This window comes from Phascolarctos cinereus, unplaced genomic scaffold (genome assembly GCF_003287225.1).
Source record: "Phascolarctos cinereus isolate Bilbo 61053 unplaced genomic scaffold, phaCin_HiC Scaffold_4;HRSCAF=312, whole genome shotgun sequence".
In the NCBI taxonomy this organism is placed as follows: domain Eukaryota; kingdom Metazoa; phylum Chordata; class Mammalia; order Diprotodontia; family Phascolarctidae; genus Phascolarctos; species Phascolarctos cinereus.
The window spans coordinates 560,237,788-560,256,626 of NW_027555847.1; the positions used below are offsets into that span (position 1 = coordinate 560,237,788).

Consider the following 18,839-nt stretch of genomic DNA (forward strand, 5'->3'; position numbering starts at 1 on the left):
CCTGAGTAGAAAGGAGACATGTTCTGCCTTAATCATTAAGTTTGAGGTATCCTGAAATTAAGCAGATCAACAAATGAAGAAAGGAAGAAAAAATGTGAATACATTATTTTGAGAATTCTATTCAAAAATCAAATTGGAAATAGTGATGTTGGATTATTTCCCCATGGAAAAGGGCAGAGAAGAAGATTTGAGAGGGATCAGTTCATAGATTTAGTTGATTCTGACATCAAATAGAATAGAAAAGTACAATTATAAAGGATAGTTTAAAATCAAGGTTTGATAGTGCCATGGAATTTAGGTGGCTTAAGAGAGGGCGCTAAAGAGGTCTAAGACGGAAGGTTGAGATTTAAGTGGAAACCCTGAGACTTGACTGCAAGTTGGTTTTTTTTTTTAAACCTTTTGAGGGTGTTTTGGAAGAAGGTAAAGAAAAATATTAAGCTTTTGAGAACATTTTGAGGAAGAAGAGGAATTCAAGCAGTTTAGATATAAATGTGAGAAACTGCTTTATAGGGGTGGATTTCTGAGAATGGAGAATAACTTTGCATTCTGTGTGTGGAAAGGAGCTAGAAAAATGAGGGGAGTGATGGCATTCCCACCTCAGATACTTAGTTCTGTTACCCTAGACAAGTCACTTCACTCCTGTACCTCAGTTGTCTTAGTTGAAAAATAGGTTTAGTCTAGATGGCCTCCAGTGGCCATTTGAACAATAAATATATGATCCCATGGTTTTGGGCTTCTTAACTTTGGGGTCGAGAGAGTGAAATGGCGTTTTATTGTTAGGAACAGATAAGTATTTTTTCATTGGTGTATTGATTATTGTGAGGGTGAATGAGAATGTATAGGAAAATAAGTACTTTGAAAAAGAAAAAGCATTTTTTCTATATATATATATATATATATTTTTTTTTTTCCCCTTCTTTCCTATAAGTCTAGCTCATCTGATAGGAGTCAACCATGTATTTATCTATGAACATATTAGTTTTGACTAAACACCTTTTTAAAGTTGTACTGTATTACATTATGAAGTAACAACTAGAAGCATGGTTGAGCGAGACTGTATTTTAAAACTTTTTACAAGTATGTAATTTCTTGTAATCAGGTTTGTTTTTTCCTTTTGCAGCAATGATGTAGACATGGAAACTGATCATTATTCCAATGGAGTTGGAGAGACTTCATCCAATGGTTTCCTAAATGGTAGCTCTAAGCATGACCACGAAATGGAAGAGTGTGACACCGAAATGGGTCTGCAGTGATATTTCTTGTATTTTTAATAAAAATGATAGCTTCAAGGTTATGTTCTTGTTTGCACTCATTAACAACTGACAGACACAAATTGAATTTGTAGATGTGTGGTTTTTGGATTTTAAAGTAATATAGTTTACTTAATCTGGATTTTTGAGGGGGTTTACTAGAGGAAATTGAAGAATACAGAAGCAAGTTACCATTCTGTTTCAAATAATTCCTTTGGAAATAAATTGTCTGATGATATTTTTCCTTACTAAATAATTTGGGGTTATTCCTAAGTAATTTATTTTTCTGGATAAAATTATTACATCTATTGGCAGTAATGGCAGTTTTCAAATTAGTATTAAAACCTTATGTGCATATGAAGGTAGGGGATGTATAAACCTGTTTATTTAGATGTAACCCAGAAGTCAAAGTTGGATAGGGATAGTTTTTGTTGGCTTTTTTTCCCCCAGCCAAACTGAACTCCATATATAATAGAGCTGTCATTCTAAATCTTAATAGCATGCATAATTGCACTGTTCTGTTACCTTATATTACAAATGGTACCACACAGTTCAGTGATTATCAGAATTCTCCACAGTTGGGAGAGTTAAAATTATTGAAGCTTTTAAATGATTTATTCAGCAGAAACTCCATGGCAGCATTGGATTTCTTCAGTGTGTTGAGGTAAACACATTTATTCAATTGTTAGTAAAGAAACAAATGTTTCTAGAGTGTTTATAAGGAAATGTGCTTTTTATAAATGCAGGGATATGTATTACCCTTTTGAAAATAAACTTATTAACAAAGAGCTATATACCTTTTTAAAGTAAAAGAAAAGTAGTTTAAAAGCATCTGCAACTTAACAATGGAATCAGCTTTGGAAGAACATCTTTTATTTTAGAAAGTGATTTGGCAATTAAGATAATTATTGTAGAATCATTTTCTTACATGACTTTTTTTCATTATTAAGGTATATGGCCTTAGTAAAGACTTAGTGAGATTGTTCAAGAGTTAAATAGTCTACTTCTTGGTTTCCAGAAATTTGATTTTACCTTGTTCTCAATAGTTAATTCCATTATTTCCTGTATACTATTTAGAGCAGCCTGACGTATAATGTGACCTTTTTGATTTAATGCTGCTTGGGGACTTTAAAAGTAATGTTTTCCATTATGCCAAGTGTTTACTCTTCTCTTGCCCTCTTATAATTTACCTGTTTGTGTATCTTAAGCTTTTGTAAGTTGGAAAAGGTAAAGACAGCATTCAAAACACAGCACACCATAATGAGATGCCCAAGGGTTACACAGAAATCAGGAAAAGGAATTTGAGTCTCCTTGTCCTTAATTCATGTTTATCCTTTGGATTCCTTGCTGATTTTATACATGGATAAAATGTTAGTTAATGTTCTAATGTTAAATGTTAATTGCAGCTATAAAGCTAGACATCTAAGTTATACTTCATTAGTATATATTTCTTAATTGAAATATAAGGTATATTTCATGAGTGGAATTGTCTTGATTATATTGGCATTTTCATTAGGATAATAATAGGTTGGGTTTTTTTTTTTGGTAATATTACTGACGGAAGGTCATTATTTTGTAGAAGTTGATTCAAATCACTTGAGGCGACAGCTTTGTGGAGGAAGTCAAGCAGCCATTGAAAGAATGATCCACTTTGGAAGAGAATTACAAGCTATGAGTGAACAACTAAGGAGAGAATGTGGCAAGAACACTGCAAATAAAAAAATGTTGAAAGTGAGTTATTTTATCTTGGGTGTCAGGGTGGGGAAGTTTTTTTGTTTTTTTGTTTTTAATTTCTCTCGGTGGCACCTCCTTAGTAGAGAGTCAAGAATGTTTTACTGAGCAGCATACATAATTAGAGCAGGTAAGGGAAGAGGTGTATGATTTCCTTTCCAAGAAGGAATGCAGGTAAAATAGAGGACTTAAGCTGCCAAGGCTTTTAATTAGGCCCTCTTTCATTAGCAAAATATTAAAAAATACATAGTTATTATCTAGAATAAAGGTAACGATCAAATGGGCATAGTGTCCATATATAAATTTGCAGCTTTCTTGAGTTGTGTTAACAGGTGTGTTCCTTGAGAAGTACAGGAGTTGTCTGAGATCAAACTGGCCTTGTAAAATTTTCATGATCCCTTGAATTTTTCCAAAGTTCTCTCTCAAACCTGTGAGTACATGAGGAAGAACATAATCCATATCTGTGCCATCACTTTGACCTCATTACTCCTATACCTCAGATCCTCTCTATCATCCTCACTCTCAAGGAGTTAGTTGATTCTTTCCAGATCCCTCTAATTGTTGCTTTGATTCCATCTCCTCTTGTCTCCTGGGAGCTTACTCCTTCTGTTGTCCACTTTCTCTCATCTTCAGTCTCTCTTTATCCAGTGATTCCCTCCTTGCTACCTACATATCTTCCCCATACTCAGAAAATCTACACTTAACTCTGCCATACCCTTAAGCAATTGATATCTTTTCTTCTTCTTCTTCTTTTTTTTTTTGCCAGACTCTTAGAGAAAGATGGCTAGACTTTTGCACTTTCCATTAAATTCTCGAATTGGCCATACCACTTCTCTGAAATTGCTCTTTCCAAAGATACCAATGACAGCTTAACTGCTGATAAATCCAGTGGTCTTTTTTGAGTCCTTACTCTTAACCATTCTACAACTATTGACATGTTTAGCCATCCCTCCACTTATGTGCTGTCTGCTCTGTGGCTTTCAGGATACAACTTTACATGATGTAATTTCCTTCCCATCAGACTGTTCCCTTTCAGTTTCCTTATGTCCTCTCTTCTTTTTGTGTGTGTTTTTACCCCAGGGGCCTGTTGTGGGTCCTGTTCTCTTTTCTCTGAATTCTCTCATGGGGATCTCATCAACTGTGACTGACAAATCCATATATCCAGGCCTCATTTTTTTCTCTTGAGTTCTATGACTACCATCCTGCTGGACATCTCTGCCTAGGTGTCCTTATTTCTGTCAAGGACAGGCTTATCCTTCCAGTAACCTAGTCACATGATCTAGGAATTATTCGTGACTCTTCACTCTCCCTACTCTTCATAGGCAGTCTGTTGTCCAGTCTTGTGTTAATACCTACACAAATGGTCCCTTGCATCTGTCATCTCCTTATTTCTACTCAGACCACAACCACTCTCCTTGTGGCTCTTGTCACTATTTGCCTGGACTACTGCAGGTGTCCTCCTGTTTGGTGTCACTGAATCAAGGCTCTGATCTATTCAGTGTCTCTCCTGAATGCCTGCTGAGCTGATACCCTTTCAGAGACTTCTGATTGCATCTACAATCAAATAGTTTGACATCTTTTGTAATTTAAAACACTTCACAGTCTGGCTCCCATTGACCTTTCCTATCTGATTTCATCTTACTCTCCCTCATGCAGTCTGTGCTCCCGCCAAACTATGCAACTTGCTCTTTTCTGGTCGTGACAACTCCATTTCCCACCCTTCCCTGCTTTCACTCAGGCTGTTTGCCCATATGTGGAATGCTTTTCTTGCCTCAAAATCCTTAGCTTATTTCAGAGTAAAGTTTAGGGATACCCTTCTACAGAAGCACCAGCCTCATTCATCCCAGCACTTAGTGCTTCCCTTACCATTGTTTTGTATTTACTTTGTATCTCTTTTGCATATTTACTTAAGTATGTACTGGTGGGCTCCTCAATAAAAGTCTGATTCTGTGAGGGTAGGAGTGATCTGTGTATATTCTTTCCTTATACTAATGCATAGAATAGATACAGATGGAGCAGTTTGTGTTTAAATTGTTGAATTTAATTCAGTTATGGAGCATCATAGCTATGTTACTTCTTTCTTCAAAAGAAGAGGAGGTGTGGTACCAAGAATGCCCCATTATTCACTGTTTAAAAAAATTATTGGTAACTCTTTGCATCACCTTAAAAGTGTTTCCTTCCCTTCTTCCTTACTCAGTAAGCCATCTTTGTAACAGAATAAAAAATAATGAGGGGAAGCAGATCAGCAAAACCAATCAGCACACCCGCTGACTCCTACAGTATATGCCTCATTTCACACCTGTAGTCCCCATCCATGCAAATGAAGGGGAGTCAGTACATTTTTTTCCAGCTCTTCTCTGGGGCCAAACTTGGTCTTTTATAATTATATACCATTGAACTCTTTTTCTTTCTCTGTGTGTGTGTCTGTGTCTGTATTTTCTCATGATTCTGATAGTGTCACTCTTCGTTAGTTCATATAAGTCTTTTTAAGATGAGGCAGTAGTCTGTTAAATTCATGTACCACAATTTGCTTAGCCATTTCCCCATTGATAGGCATCTACTTTGGTTCTAGTTCCTTTACTACCACAAAAAAAGCACTATTATAAACATTTTGGTATATAGGAGACCTTTCTGTCTTTGACAGAAAGACCAGTGCTACATTAAAGGATATGGGTATTTTTTTTTAGCATAATTCCAAATTGCTTATAAAATCAACAGATAACATATAATTTTTATGGTTTGCTGAGTGCTTTACGTGTATTATCTTATTTCATCTTCATAGTAACCCTGTGAGGTGTAGGTGCTATCCTCATTTTACAGGTAAGGAAATAGAGTGAGAGAGTTTAAATGACTTGACCAGCTAACATGGCTGTAAGTATCTGAAGCAGTATTTGAAAACCAGATCCTCCTGATTCTCAAGTCCTGTGTTCTTTTTAATGCAATATATTAGCTCTTTAAGGATAGTCCATTGCAATCAGGCATTGGTATCTCTCTTATTTATCTAAAAAAGAAGACGAAAAGAAAGTGGTGACATTTGTTGTGACGTTGAGACTGACATCTGGAGGGTAGGGAAAAGGAAAAGTATATGCCACCTCCTCTTGACCCTGAATTTGACAAAGCAGTTCCCTATACTGCCAAATATTACTGAGTCCTAGGTGCAATAAAAATGAGTACAAGATGGGATAAATGTATGTTGACCCAGGACATGTCCTAGAAGATCTTATTTTCTAGTTTTATTGTAATTTGCTTGTTTATCCTAAAAATAAAATATAGAGGGAGGCATCTATTATTTGATGATCATTGTTTTAACAAAATATTTGCATTCTAGTCTTTTAAAATGATTCTGAACCTAAAAGCTGTCCATGTTGGGAATGTGGTGGGGACCTCCCAGGCCCTCACTGTATAGATGAGAATAACTGACGTCCAGGAAGGTTAAGCACCTTGCCCAAGGTTACACAGGTAGTAAGTGTGGGATGCTGGTTTCGAACCAAGTTTCTTTGCTCCCAAAATGGATGTTTTTTCCACCATACCACACTGCTTCAGCAACCACCTGTGCTATGGTACTTGAGTAATAAGTAAGACCTGGATTCTCAGCAAGAAAGTAGCGCAGGGACCCACCGACTATAAAAGGCTCGCCTTTTCTTTCAGACTGCTTGGCTTCATGCATATCTGAAAACTGAACAGACAAGAAGACAGAAAAAGGAAGAGGGTGACAGAGAGATCAGCAGGGGTTGAGGAGAAACATCACAAAGGCAGAGAAGGAGACAGACAAAAGAACACCTCCTGTAGCCAAATAGCTACGGAATCCATACCCTTTGGAGGCATAATACATCTCAGTTGTATGAAGAGCAATCTGGCAGATTTCTTTAAATTTGAGATCTCTAGTGTGTGTCTGTTTAGAGTGGGGGAAGTCATTGAGGTGTTGGTATAGTTCTGTGCTATACACCTCAATAAAAACAGAGTTTTGGGGGGGAAGGTGCTGGAAATGGGGCAAAGAAGAGCCAAGAAACCACCTGTGTTTTTATATCAGCCTGCAAAGAAGTGTACCTGTCACCAATTATCAGTACGCTAGTTCAATATCTACATCCCATTATGTTAACATGTTCACACTGATACTAGTCAAAAAGGAAAAGTTTAAATATATTCATTATGGCCAGACTACAGGAAAATAATATAGTTTAAGAAGATTTTCATTATAAAAAAGTTTTGTACTGGTGGTCTTCAGCTATCCAGAATGACTTACTTCACCAAGATTTTGTTTATCCAAGAGAGTTTCTGTTTTTGTTTCTAGTTAGTTGGAGTTTGATTTATTTTTTAAAAGGAAGGAGTATGATTGCGTAGTGACTTTATAAGTTTCATGAATATCATTTGATTTCTTTTTGTGCAAAAAGTAAATCAGCTCAAGTATTTAGAAAAATAATTATTTTTGTACAATAACTTGCTATAGAGAAATTTAGAAGAAAACTTTTATTAGGTAACAGTGCTAACAAGACCTCTGTTATTTAGGTATACTTAAAGATGTTCTAAAGCTAATCCATAAACTTTTGAATGATTTTCCATGAAAACATATGAGAATATACTGTAGTTTAATTTTTAAAAGAGATTAAATGAAAATAGAGGTCATTTTGTCTTCCCTTTTGATTTTTGATTTAGCTTTTAAATGACAGACTTCTAAAGATATTTTAAGACCACATCCAAATTGCAAGGATTTTCAAATTTTTAAACTCTTTCTCATTTAAAGTTGGTAGAGAGCAAGAACTGGAGGAAGGCAGAGGGCATTTATAAAATTCCTTTGAATTTCCGTTTCAATGTTGTTGAGCTACTACTTTCTAGGAAGCTCAGAAGATGGCATTTTACATCTTGTACCTATAGATTAAATTGCAGGAAATTGACTTATTTCTTCCTTTTGATGAAGAAAGTTACGTGCAAAGTATTTTGAAGATCTCCCATCATAATTTCTCCCCCTTCAGTATTTCTTCTGTTTAATATCTTTCCATTCCCCTACCTTACTTTTATCTAGATGCAGGTAAGATGGGTAGCTGAATTGGCTCTGGGTTGTGAGAGATGGGAGGCAGCTTGCTGGTGAGTAGCTGAAGACCTAGGCATGGGCAGTGCTGAGGAGGGTAGCAAGGATTGGTCAAAGGGGCAAGGAGAAGCAAGGAATAAGGGTTGCTTGGCACTAACTAATATACTGTTAGCAGAGCTCTGAATTTATAAAACTATTCTGGGAAACAGTTTGGGATTATGTAAGAAGCTCCCAAACTTTATGGTCTTTTGATCCAGATTCCACTAATGGGTATATCTCGAGAAGGTTAAAAGTGGAAACAAAGGTCCCATATTATTCCTAAAATTGAATATTCATAGCAACACTTTTTTGTGGTAGTAAAAAACTACAAATAGCCAAGTGTCAATTGATTTGGGGAATTGTTGAATAAATTGTAGCATAGAGAATATTATTAGAAAATGGCATTTTATTATGCTAGTAAGAAATGATAAATATGAAAAGATAAAGAATTATGAGAAGAGTAGTGTGACTTGATGCATAGTTCAGGAAGCAGAACTTGGATGTAATGACCACAATAATATAAAGAAAAGATCACTAATATAAAGCCAAACATAAGTTTTAATGACTAATTTTTACCCTGGGAAAAGTTGAGGGATTGTACCTGCCTTCTTTTCTTGGAGAACAGGGAGTGGTAGGGTAGACGTAATATAGAATGTTGCATAAACTGTTATGTGCTGGTAGATTTTGCTTAATTGATTGTCTTTTGTTACAAGGGAAAGAGGGTGGTGTCAGTTGATGATTTTAGGGAGATGGTATGGCAAGGAGTATAAGGAGAAATAACTGACATATAAAAACAGCTTCAGTAAAACTTTGAAGAGTTACTTGGCTTTTGCGAGATCATAGAAATAATTTCACTTTTGGGTTTTTCTTTTAATCTCTTTATGTAATCATAGAGATTATAGATTTAGAGCTAGAAGGTACATCAGAGGTCATTCTAGTGTAGCCCCTCTCATTTTATACATGGGGAGACAAGGCTCTGAAGGTCAAGTCATTCATTTTAGCCTTTTGGGAGGTGGGGGTGGGAAGAAGGTGGTAAATTCTGGATGACTCCTATCTAGATATTAAAAAGAGTGAAAGACTTTGTCATACGTGAAAATAGCCTTTGTACCACACTTATTCTAAAAGTGACTTGATAAAGGTTAAAGGCATAAAAAAGCTCTAGAAAAAAAAGTTAGAATAGTGTACAGTATAATGTTCACATACATGTTTATTAAGAGTAAGCAGTTTACTCTTGATCATTTGTTACCAAGGTAACAGATTCACAGAATCTTAAGATCTAGAGGACTTTGGAAGTCTACAGTCCTTTTTCTAACCTCTGCCACCTCCAAAAGCATCCCATTCCACTTTTGTATAATCAAAAGGAAATTATTCCTTATGCCAAGTTAAAAATCTGTCCTTATGAAATTCTGCCCATTGTTCCTAGTTTTAGGGTTAAAGAAAAATGAATAATTCTTTCAGATACTTAAGACAATTGTTATCTTACTTGAATCTTTTCTTTCCAAGTTAAACATTCCCAGTTCCTTCACTTGATGGTTTTGTGGCATGTTCTCCAGGCTATTTGCCACCCTAGACAAGCTCTAATTTTTTTAAAATATAGTAACCACACCTGAACCACCAGTCAGAAGCTACGTGGCACAATGGCTAGAACATGGGGTCTGGATTCAGGTAGACCTAAGTTCAAATATGGCCTCAGACACTTAACTAGCTGTGTGACCCTGAGCAAGTCATTTAATCTCTTTCATTATCTGTAAAATGGGCATAGTAAACCTATATGATACTAGCTGCTATCATTATTGTTTTATGGCCTGATGAGGATAGAGCATGGCAGAGCAATTCTGCCTCCCTCAAACTGTTGCATTATTAGCCGCATTCCTAGAAAAAGCTGTCTACATATATTACCTCTGTTTCATCTTTTCCTGTTCATGTCTGATCCTCTTGTGTTTTGGCTTCCATCCTCACCACGTGACCGAAAACTGCTTTCTCAAGGTTACCAGTGGCTTTTTGTCAGTCATACTTCTTGTCCTTGTTACAGCCTTTGACTCTCCTGACTAACCCCTTCCTTCTTGATACTCTTTCTTCAGTGGTTTTTATGAAACCCCCAGTGTTCTCTTTGTACCTGTCTGACTGGTGTTTCTTGCTCTCCTTTGCAGAAATATTATCTGGTTTGTGTTCCATAAGTAGATATACCCCAAGGCTCTGTCTGTGCTGGGCCTTGTTTTCTTCTCTGTCTGCATTGTTTCTTCATGATCTCATCAGTTTTCATGGATTCAGCTATCATCTCTTTGCAGATTACTCCCATATCTGAATATCCAGTCTTTTTTTGCCTGAGCTTCAGACCTATACCACCATTTTAGACTAAACTTGTCCAAAAGAGAATGTTATTGTCTTTACACCCAGTTTTAGGCTTCTTCCTAATACACCTCTTTCCCTTATGGATATTGCCATTCTTGTTGTCACTCAGGTTCAAAGTTTAGGTGATATCCATCACTTCCCAGGTCCAGTCATTTCCATTTCCTGTAAATTCTACCTCCATGTGATTTGCCTTTGCTCATTTCTTTCTGTTCAAACACCAGTGACTCTAGACTATTGCAGCAATTTCCTAGTTGATTTCTTGGTTTCCTGCTCCAAGCTGTCTGCTACAGTATAGTATTCCTGAAGTATAAGTCTGACCATGTGGCCTCTGTTTAAGAAGTTTCGGTGGCTCCCCATTGCCTTTAGGATAAAATACTCCTTTACCCTCTGACTCCAGTCTGTCTTTACAAGATGATTGCATTTTACTCCCTCACATATTCTGTGTTGCAGCCACCTGGCAGGCTGTTCCCCATGCTTGGAATGGTCTTCATCACCTCCACTTCTTGGAACCCTTGGCTTTCTTCAATGTCTACCTCAAGTGTCATGTATTTTAAGTTGTAAGTTCTCCTTCTCCAGTTGTATTTTTATTTTGTATATAACACATATTCACTTATCCATGAATATGGATCCATTTCTTTCCCCACCCCCCATGGGAATGTAAGTTATTTGACTAAGTTCTTTGAGGCCAGAGACTATCTCACTTCTGTTTTTATTCTTAACACCTAGTGAGTAGTTAATAAATTGTTGATTTGAGCCTGTATTTGTGAAGTTGATTTTTTATTTTTTTGGATAGCAGTGGGGATAAGTGACTTGCTCAGGGTCACACAGGTAGTAAGTGTTATGTGTCTGAGGCCACATTTGAACTCGTGTCCTCCTGAATCCAGGGTCAGTGCTCTATCCACTGCACCACCTAGCTGCCCCTGAAGTTGATTTTTTGATTATGTCAGTATATATTTATTAAGTGCCTACTTATTATATGTGCCAGGCAGGGGGATACAAAAAGAAGGTAAAAGAAGGTCTCTATTCTCAAGGAGCTCACAGTTGAATGAAAGAGACAACATGCAAACACTATGTACAAACAATCTCTATGTAGGATAAATGGGAAATAATTGCAGTTAGTTATCATATCTGTTCTAGGATTTGGTCCGATGTGGTAGCTTCTGAAGATCTTTTCAGATGCTGGCTCATCCATTTTGCTCTCCTTCCTTACTTTGTGTTAATTGCAGATTTGAGGAGCATGAATTTATTCCTTTATCCAAGTCATTGATACAAATACTAAACAGCACAGAGTTCTCCCTTCAAGTTGATATTGAGGCATCAGTGACTACTCTTTGGATCCAGGCATTCAACCAGTTCCAGATCCACCTAACTATATAGTCGAATGCATATCACTTCAGAAATCTGGCAGGACAGACTTTGTCAAATGCTTTGCTGGCACATAAGTATAGTGCATTCCTTTGCTCTGTCCCCTGTAGTCATTATCAGAAAGCCAATTAATTAATTAATTAGGCATGAAGTGTTTTTGATAAAGCTATGATGACTTTTAGTGATCACTTCTTCCCTTTCTAAGTGCTTACATGAGACTTCCTTAATATATGCTACAATTTTTCAGAAACAGGAGTCCAAGCTCACTGGCCAGAGTTTGCAGAATCTAACCTTATCCCTTTTTTTGAAAAGTAATACAACATTCTCCAATTCTGTCATCTCCTGTTTGATTTATGTCAGCAGTCACGTCTGCTAGCGTTTTCAGTACTCTAGGATGTGATACCATCTAAGATGTCTTACCATCTCATTACTTACTTCAGGTTTCTATTTCATGCTAACCATTTTTGTTGTCTGCTTCTCAGTCTTAAGATTGTTCTCCTTAGAAAACAAAACAAAAATAAAATGAGTAGTTTAGCTTTCAGACTGTTGCTCATTATCATCCCATTTACTCTCAACTGTTTCTTATTCAGTTTTCCTCTTTTTCCCTGTGTAGTTTGAAAAACTCATTTTCTTGTTGTTAGCATTCTTTGCCAGCCTCATCTTTGGTGCTTTAGTGTTACACAATGCTAACAGAACCATGTTCTTCATTGGTATTCATTCTCTGTTATCTTCCTGTTTTCCCCTATCTTTTACATATGCTTTTGTGTAAAAAACAAAACAAAGAAACATTGAAAAATCTGAGTTTGTCATTGTTTCCTGTATATCCATATTGGTTATTTCAAGAAACTCCCTTTTTCTCTAACTCATTACACTCATTCTGCTCTTATCTTCAGAATTTCAGTCTTGAGTGTCTCCCATAGTCCTTGAGCAAACTTTCACTCCCAAGTACTTGGCCACTGGATCCTCTGAACCTTTTGAAATCTGTTTTTTCCTAGTTAGAGTGCTTTTTATACTGCACACATACCTTTCTTGTCTTGTGCTATCATGAACTATAGTAGAAATGATTAGTTGCTTTCTAGGTTACTGTTGTCTCTACTTTAGCAACCTGTTCCCCTCACTGATTCTTTCTTTTTTTTTTTTTAAGAATGAAATTTTCATAAACTCTAGTTGAATGTAAACTCCTCTAAGGGAAAGGATTATTTTGTTTTTGTCTTTGTATCTCTAGTACATAGCACAATACCTCTTTTTACATAATTGGTTCCTTAAATAAGTGTTTATTGAATTGAATGATAAAGGCAAATCACATCAGTTGCTCTGCTTTTGGCAGGGACAGTGTATCCACAGATGTCTGCATGGTCGAAATGTTTTTGAAATTTATTTCTGTGTTACGTTTCTGATGTTTTCTAAATTCTTCATTTAATACTTCCTCCTGTTCAAGTGGTCTGTAGTTTATATCTACCATAGTATTATTTTTTTTTCTATTCTGGAGGGACACATCTAAGCGTTCTTTACCACATCATTTTCTTAGGTTTCTTCACGTGACTCTGTATTTTTTTTAACATGCAGTGAGTTCCTTGTCCCATCCTTCCTTTTAACTCTTTTGTTCCATTCCAGTGCCACATTTTAGTTATCCCACCTCATCTTAATGATATATATGGTGTCAGATTTGCCTCCTAGAATTAAGATATTTGTCTGTATTTGTATGTAAATATTTGGTGCAGTGAGTTTTGTTGTTCTCTTAGCTGTTGTTTCATGAGATGTTGGTTCTTTCTTTTGCTACTCTTTTCTCCTGTGATTTCTACTTCTGTGATTCTACATTAGCTACTCTTTCGCCTCAGATTCTCACAAGACTGAAATAATGTTTTTAACTGGACCTTTTTAGGAATATTTCATCCCTTGTCATTTCTTGCCAAGAGTCTTATTACTCTTATTCTAAGCCATGTTACAGAAATCCAGATCACATTCTCAAACTCTGCTTCTTGGCCAACTGTTCACTTTGAATTTATAGGATCTAGGATCTAGAACTGAAAGGTCCCTGCTAAGCCATCTGATCACTCACCCTCATCTTTTACCTGAGGAAGTTGAGGCTCAGGGGTGGTAAGTGACAAGAGAGCTGAACTTTGAGCCTTCACTTGGAGAGGCAGCCTGGCCTGGTGGTGAGGTGTGGCCGGAGGGAGGAGGACCTCAGCTTCATTTTCTATAAAATGGGGACAATACTATGTAAGACCTCACAGGTTGTTGTGGGGCTAAAATGAGACAATAGGTGTAAAGTGCTTTATGTATTTTATGTTAAGTCGCTTCAGTCATGTCGGACTCTTCATGATCCCATTTTGGGTTTTCTTGGCAAAATGGTTTGCCATTTCCTTTTCCAGTTGGTTTACAAATGGAAGCATGGTACTACAGATGGCTTTGAGGATAGAAAAAAAAATAGACACGATCTTTTTTTTGTTTGTTTTTAAGGAGCTTCTAATTGGGGGAAGAAAGAACAACACCACATAAGCAATTGAAGAGAAATAGAAAGCAGTTCAGAAAATCTTAGTAGTTTGAGTATTGTGGGAAACTGATGGGGGTTCACCATGGACAAGTCTCGTACTCTAGATTTTAGCAAGACCTTTGACAGAGTTACTCACAGTGTAGATGTGGATAAGATGGAGAAATGTGAGTTATGTGACGGGATTCTGTGGGAGAAAGCTTCTTACAGAGCCAAGGAAAGAAAAGACTGTTGACTGTTCATTCCCTCATTCAGTTTAATCTTGGTTTTCTTTTGGGGGCTGGGGAGCATGAAGAGAGGGTGACATGAGGCTACTATTTGGATCAGGATTCCTTTGGATAGAGGGTGAGGAATATTATAGATTACTTGAACCATGTATGTCTTGGAGACTCTTCTAGTTCTTCCTGAGGAATCTTGTATTCCAAAAATCTCAGATCTTTAAATTATGGGCCTTTGTAAAGCTTATATTTTTGGCTGGCATTTTCATTTAAAAGTATACATTGATTATTGACCTTTTATCCACTTAGGTTGATGTCAGTTAGAACTAGATAGGATTTTTGAAGGTCCTACTTTTTCATATCTGTAACTGAGAAAATGTATATCTATTATAAAATAGATAATTTTGATTAAATAAAAAGAAAGCAGTGTAGCCAGAAAAAGAGTTGAGATCAGAAGACTCGTTAAAATCCCGTCTCTTGTCACAGAGGCAGCTGGGTAGCACGGTAGATAGAATGCTGGGCCTGAAGTAAACAGGAACTAATGGAACACCTGAGTTATAGTCCGGACTCAGATACTTATTAGTCTGTGACCTTTGGCAAATCCCTTAACCTCAGTTTTCTTTAGTTTCCTCAACCATAAGGTGAGGATGATAATAACCTCTGCTTTGAAGGTTCGTTGTGAGGTTCAAATAAGATGTTTGTAAAAGCACTTGGCACAGTGTATGGCACATAGTATATGCTGTATGAATGCTTATTCCCTTTCCTCCCCATTTACTACCTGTGTGTGACCACTTAAACTTTCTGGGCCTCAGTTTCTTCAACTGTAAAATGAGGGAATTGAACTTCATCTTGAAGCTCCTTTCCATCTCTAGATGTATGACTGTACAGTACCACCCCATGAAATACTGGTGCAGTGGATAATGCACTTGAGTTAAAGTCAGGAACATGGCTTCAGATTCAGCCTGTTTCCTCAATTGTAAAGTGAAGGGGTTGACTATATAAGGTGTTGAAGATTCTTTTCTATCTCTTTAAGTTTTAGACAGGTTTTTGAAGAAATGGGAATTCAGAGGAAGTAGAGTTCAGTTTGTCTTGGTGTAGTCGGGAAGTTTCATAGAAATGGTTAGATCTAAGCTGGGAGCAGAAGACAGAACTAGCATTGAGGTAAAATTTGGCTTGTTGGGTTAAAACATACCCTAGTAACTTTTTTTTTGTTTTGTTTTGGGGTTTTTTTGGCAATTGGGGTTAGGTGACTTGCCCAGGGTCACACAGTCTAGTAACTTTGATATTTAGGTAAGGATAGAAAAAGACATTTCAGGTTAATTTAGACAACAATATGAGCCAACGTACAGAATTAGAAATAAGTATTTTGTATTTGGGAGAGTTTGTAATATTCCTTGTTTGGAGTCAAAGATTGTATGGGTTAGGGCTTGGATTTGTAGGATGAGGCTAATTTAATTGAGGTCTTTGAAAGCTAGGTTTAGACTGTAGGAAGTTGCTATAAGTGTGAAAGCAAGAGAGTGACAACATGGAAGCAATCCTAGAGAAAAAAGTAGGTTATCATCAGTATGAAAGATAAATTGGATCACAGAGATAATAGATAGCGATCAGTGAGGATATTGCATTAGTGCAAACATGAGGCAATGAGCAACTGTGTACTATGGAAGTGGCAGTAGGGGTTAAGATGTATACATGAAATATTCAAACGAAGAGTTGACGGGATTTAGTGACTATATATAAAGGTTTTATACAGGAATGAACCAGAGAGTGGTATTGTCATATAATGGAAAGAGTTTAGATTTGCACTCAGAGGAATTTTGAGTTGTTTGAACTTTGGCTTTGGCATTTATGATCTCTGTGCTTGGTCAAATCATTTAATCCCTATTGACCTCAGTTATTTCTAAGGCATCACCTCTTAAATTTTGTGATCCTATAGCTCCCAAGATTTTGTGTTTAAGTAACTAGGAGAATTGGTCATATCAGTGGCAGCAAGTAAATTGGAAGGAGGAGCAGGGAAGATGACAGCGAGTTTGATTTTGGACACACTGAATGTGAAGTGGCAGTCCATTGATAGTCATTTGGAATGTTCAACTAATAAATTTGTACTTGAAGGTAGGTTTTTCAGACTGAGCTGTCAGATTTCAAAATAAAGGATCACATAAAGATGGATTAATGAAAGGCTTGATCGCTTGGTGTTTTGTTTTGTTTTGTTTTTAACCAGGATAGAAACTTAATTTCACGTTTCTGAACAGCAAAGCCAGAATTAGCGTTCCCACATAATTTATAAAACCATATAATCCAACTTCCTAATTTTTCAAGTGAAAAAACTGAGGCCCACAGAGATGAACTGATCTAAGAGGTTGTGCTAAATCACCTCTGAAGTTGTGAGGTTTAAATGTATGGTGGTGCTAGGATCCTAGGAGCACACAGTTAGTGATAGCTTTAGAATTGATACTTCAGTTCAGGACTTTATGTCTCTTTATTCTAATACTTTTTAAAAAAATTATCAAGGTGTAATATTGTACTATTATTGTTTTCTTTTTTAAACTTCACTTTCCCTTCCTAGTGGCTCCTCTGCTCCTTTCACCCTCAACATTCCCATGTCATAAAGAAGTGCTGCAGAAAATAAATCATTACGTTGACCACACCCAACAGTGGAGGCCTTTTTTGTGCTTTTATAGTATTCTCTGCTAGAGGCAAGAGGAGAATAATTTACACAATGAAGACAATAATGAAAGAAAAACAACACTGTAAAACATCACAACTATCAGAAAGCTCATCAAATTATTCTCCTGGTTCTACTTGCTTTGTTATGGATCAGCTTAAGTCTTAGGTTTCCTTGAATTTTTCATATTTGTCATTTCTTATGGCTCAGTAACCCATTATACTCATGTGCCACAATTTGTACGCAGTTGATGGGCACTGTCCGTCACTGTTTCTCTCTTTTTTTTCCTGCAGAAAACATTGCGGTAAATATTTTTGTGTATATGGGACCTTTGCCCTCTGTGACGTTCTTGGGATGCATAATAGTTAATAGGATCAATGTTTCAAAGGTATAGACTGTTTAGAGACTGTTCTGGTATAATTACAGATTGTTTTCCAGAATAATTGAAGCTCTAATAGTGTATTATTATACCTGTCTTCCTGTAGTCACTCCAGCATATACCACTCTAGTATCGTTATTTTTCCCAGTTAGGTATGAAGTGAAACAAAGTTGTTTTAATTTCTGTTTTTCTTATTAGTGATTTGGGAACTTTTTTGATATAGTTGTTTATAATTTGCTTTTCTTTTGAAAAACAAATGTCTGTTCATATACTTTGAGTACTTATCTATTGGTCATATAGTGCTTCTTAGGTATTTATATCAATTTCCTACATATTTTGGCTGTCAGAAACATTCATTCAGTAAACATTTGTTAAGTGTCTGCTGTGTGCCCGGCATTGTGCTAAGTGCTTGGGATACAAAAAGAGGCAAAAGACAGTCTCTGCCCTCAAGGAAGTTAACAGTCTAGTGATTTTTCCCTTCACTGTCTGCTTTGATTTTGTTTTTGCAAAGTATTTCACTTTTTTTGTGATCTTAATTGTATATTTGGTAAATAATTTTCCCCTTATCCATAGATGTACCAAGAACCTCTTTCCTTTCTCCTCTTTTTTCTTCTTTTTATGATGCAGCCATTTGTATTTTGGTCGATTATCCATTTAGAACATATTTTGTTGTGCGGTGTAAGGTGGCCTAAACCCGTTGCTGCCAACCTAATTTTTAAATTTCCTAGATGTTCTTTTTTGATTTACGAAGTTTTTTCTCTAGCATTTTTTGTTTGGGGTTTTTATTCAACACCAAGACACTATGTTTCTGGGTCTCACTTAGCTATCCTGTCCCATAGATCTTTTTTTTTTTCTTAACCACAAGTTTTGCTAATTGCTTCTTTAAAATATAGTTTAAGATCTGGTAATGGTAGGTGCCCTTAACTCTTAATTTCCCTTATATTTCCCTTGGGATTTTTGACCTTTTGTTCCTCAGGATGAATTTTGTTACTGTTTTGTCTAGTTCAGTGAAATAACCTCTTGATAGCTTGCTTTGGCTTTACAGAGTAAATTCGTTTAGCGTTGCTCCAGTACTCTTTGACTTTCGACATAGTGCAGTGTTTTGCAGAGTGCCCTTTTGAAGAAGGCCAAAATTGGGGAAGATGAAGAAAGCCACAAGGACATTCATTTTAGCTTTCTAACTGACTTATCAAGAAACTCCACCCCACCTCAATTGAGTATCATCCCTAGAATCACAAGGGTTCCCATTAGAGGCCCCCCTCCCCTTCAAGAAAAATACGATTCTCTCTACATTCCATTTGTCACCATCCTACTTATGATTTAAAA

At 36.5% G+C, this 18,839-nt stretch overlaps 1 protein-coding gene across 3 annotated transcripts in view; it reads left to right on the forward strand.

The window, feature by feature from the left end:
- RANBP9 (RAN binding protein 9) overlaps positions 1-18,839 on the forward strand; it is an 88,430-nt gene that overhangs the window by 65,064 nt on the left and 4,527 nt on the right. Inside the window, exons 11-13 of one of the 3 annotated variants that reach the window (XM_078153586.1) lie at positions 1,121-1,242; positions 2,830-2,981; positions 10,849-10,955. In XM_078153586.1, coding sequence (XP_078009712.1) covers positions 1,121-1,242; positions 2,830-2,981; positions 10,849-10,955 — 381 coding nt within the window. Of the gene's footprint in view, positions 1-1,120; positions 1,243-1,872; positions 1,915-2,829; positions 2,982-10,848; positions 10,956-18,839 lie in introns of those variants that run through there. The other 2 variants (XM_078153587.1, XM_020986779.2) reach the window with 2 other exon arrangements.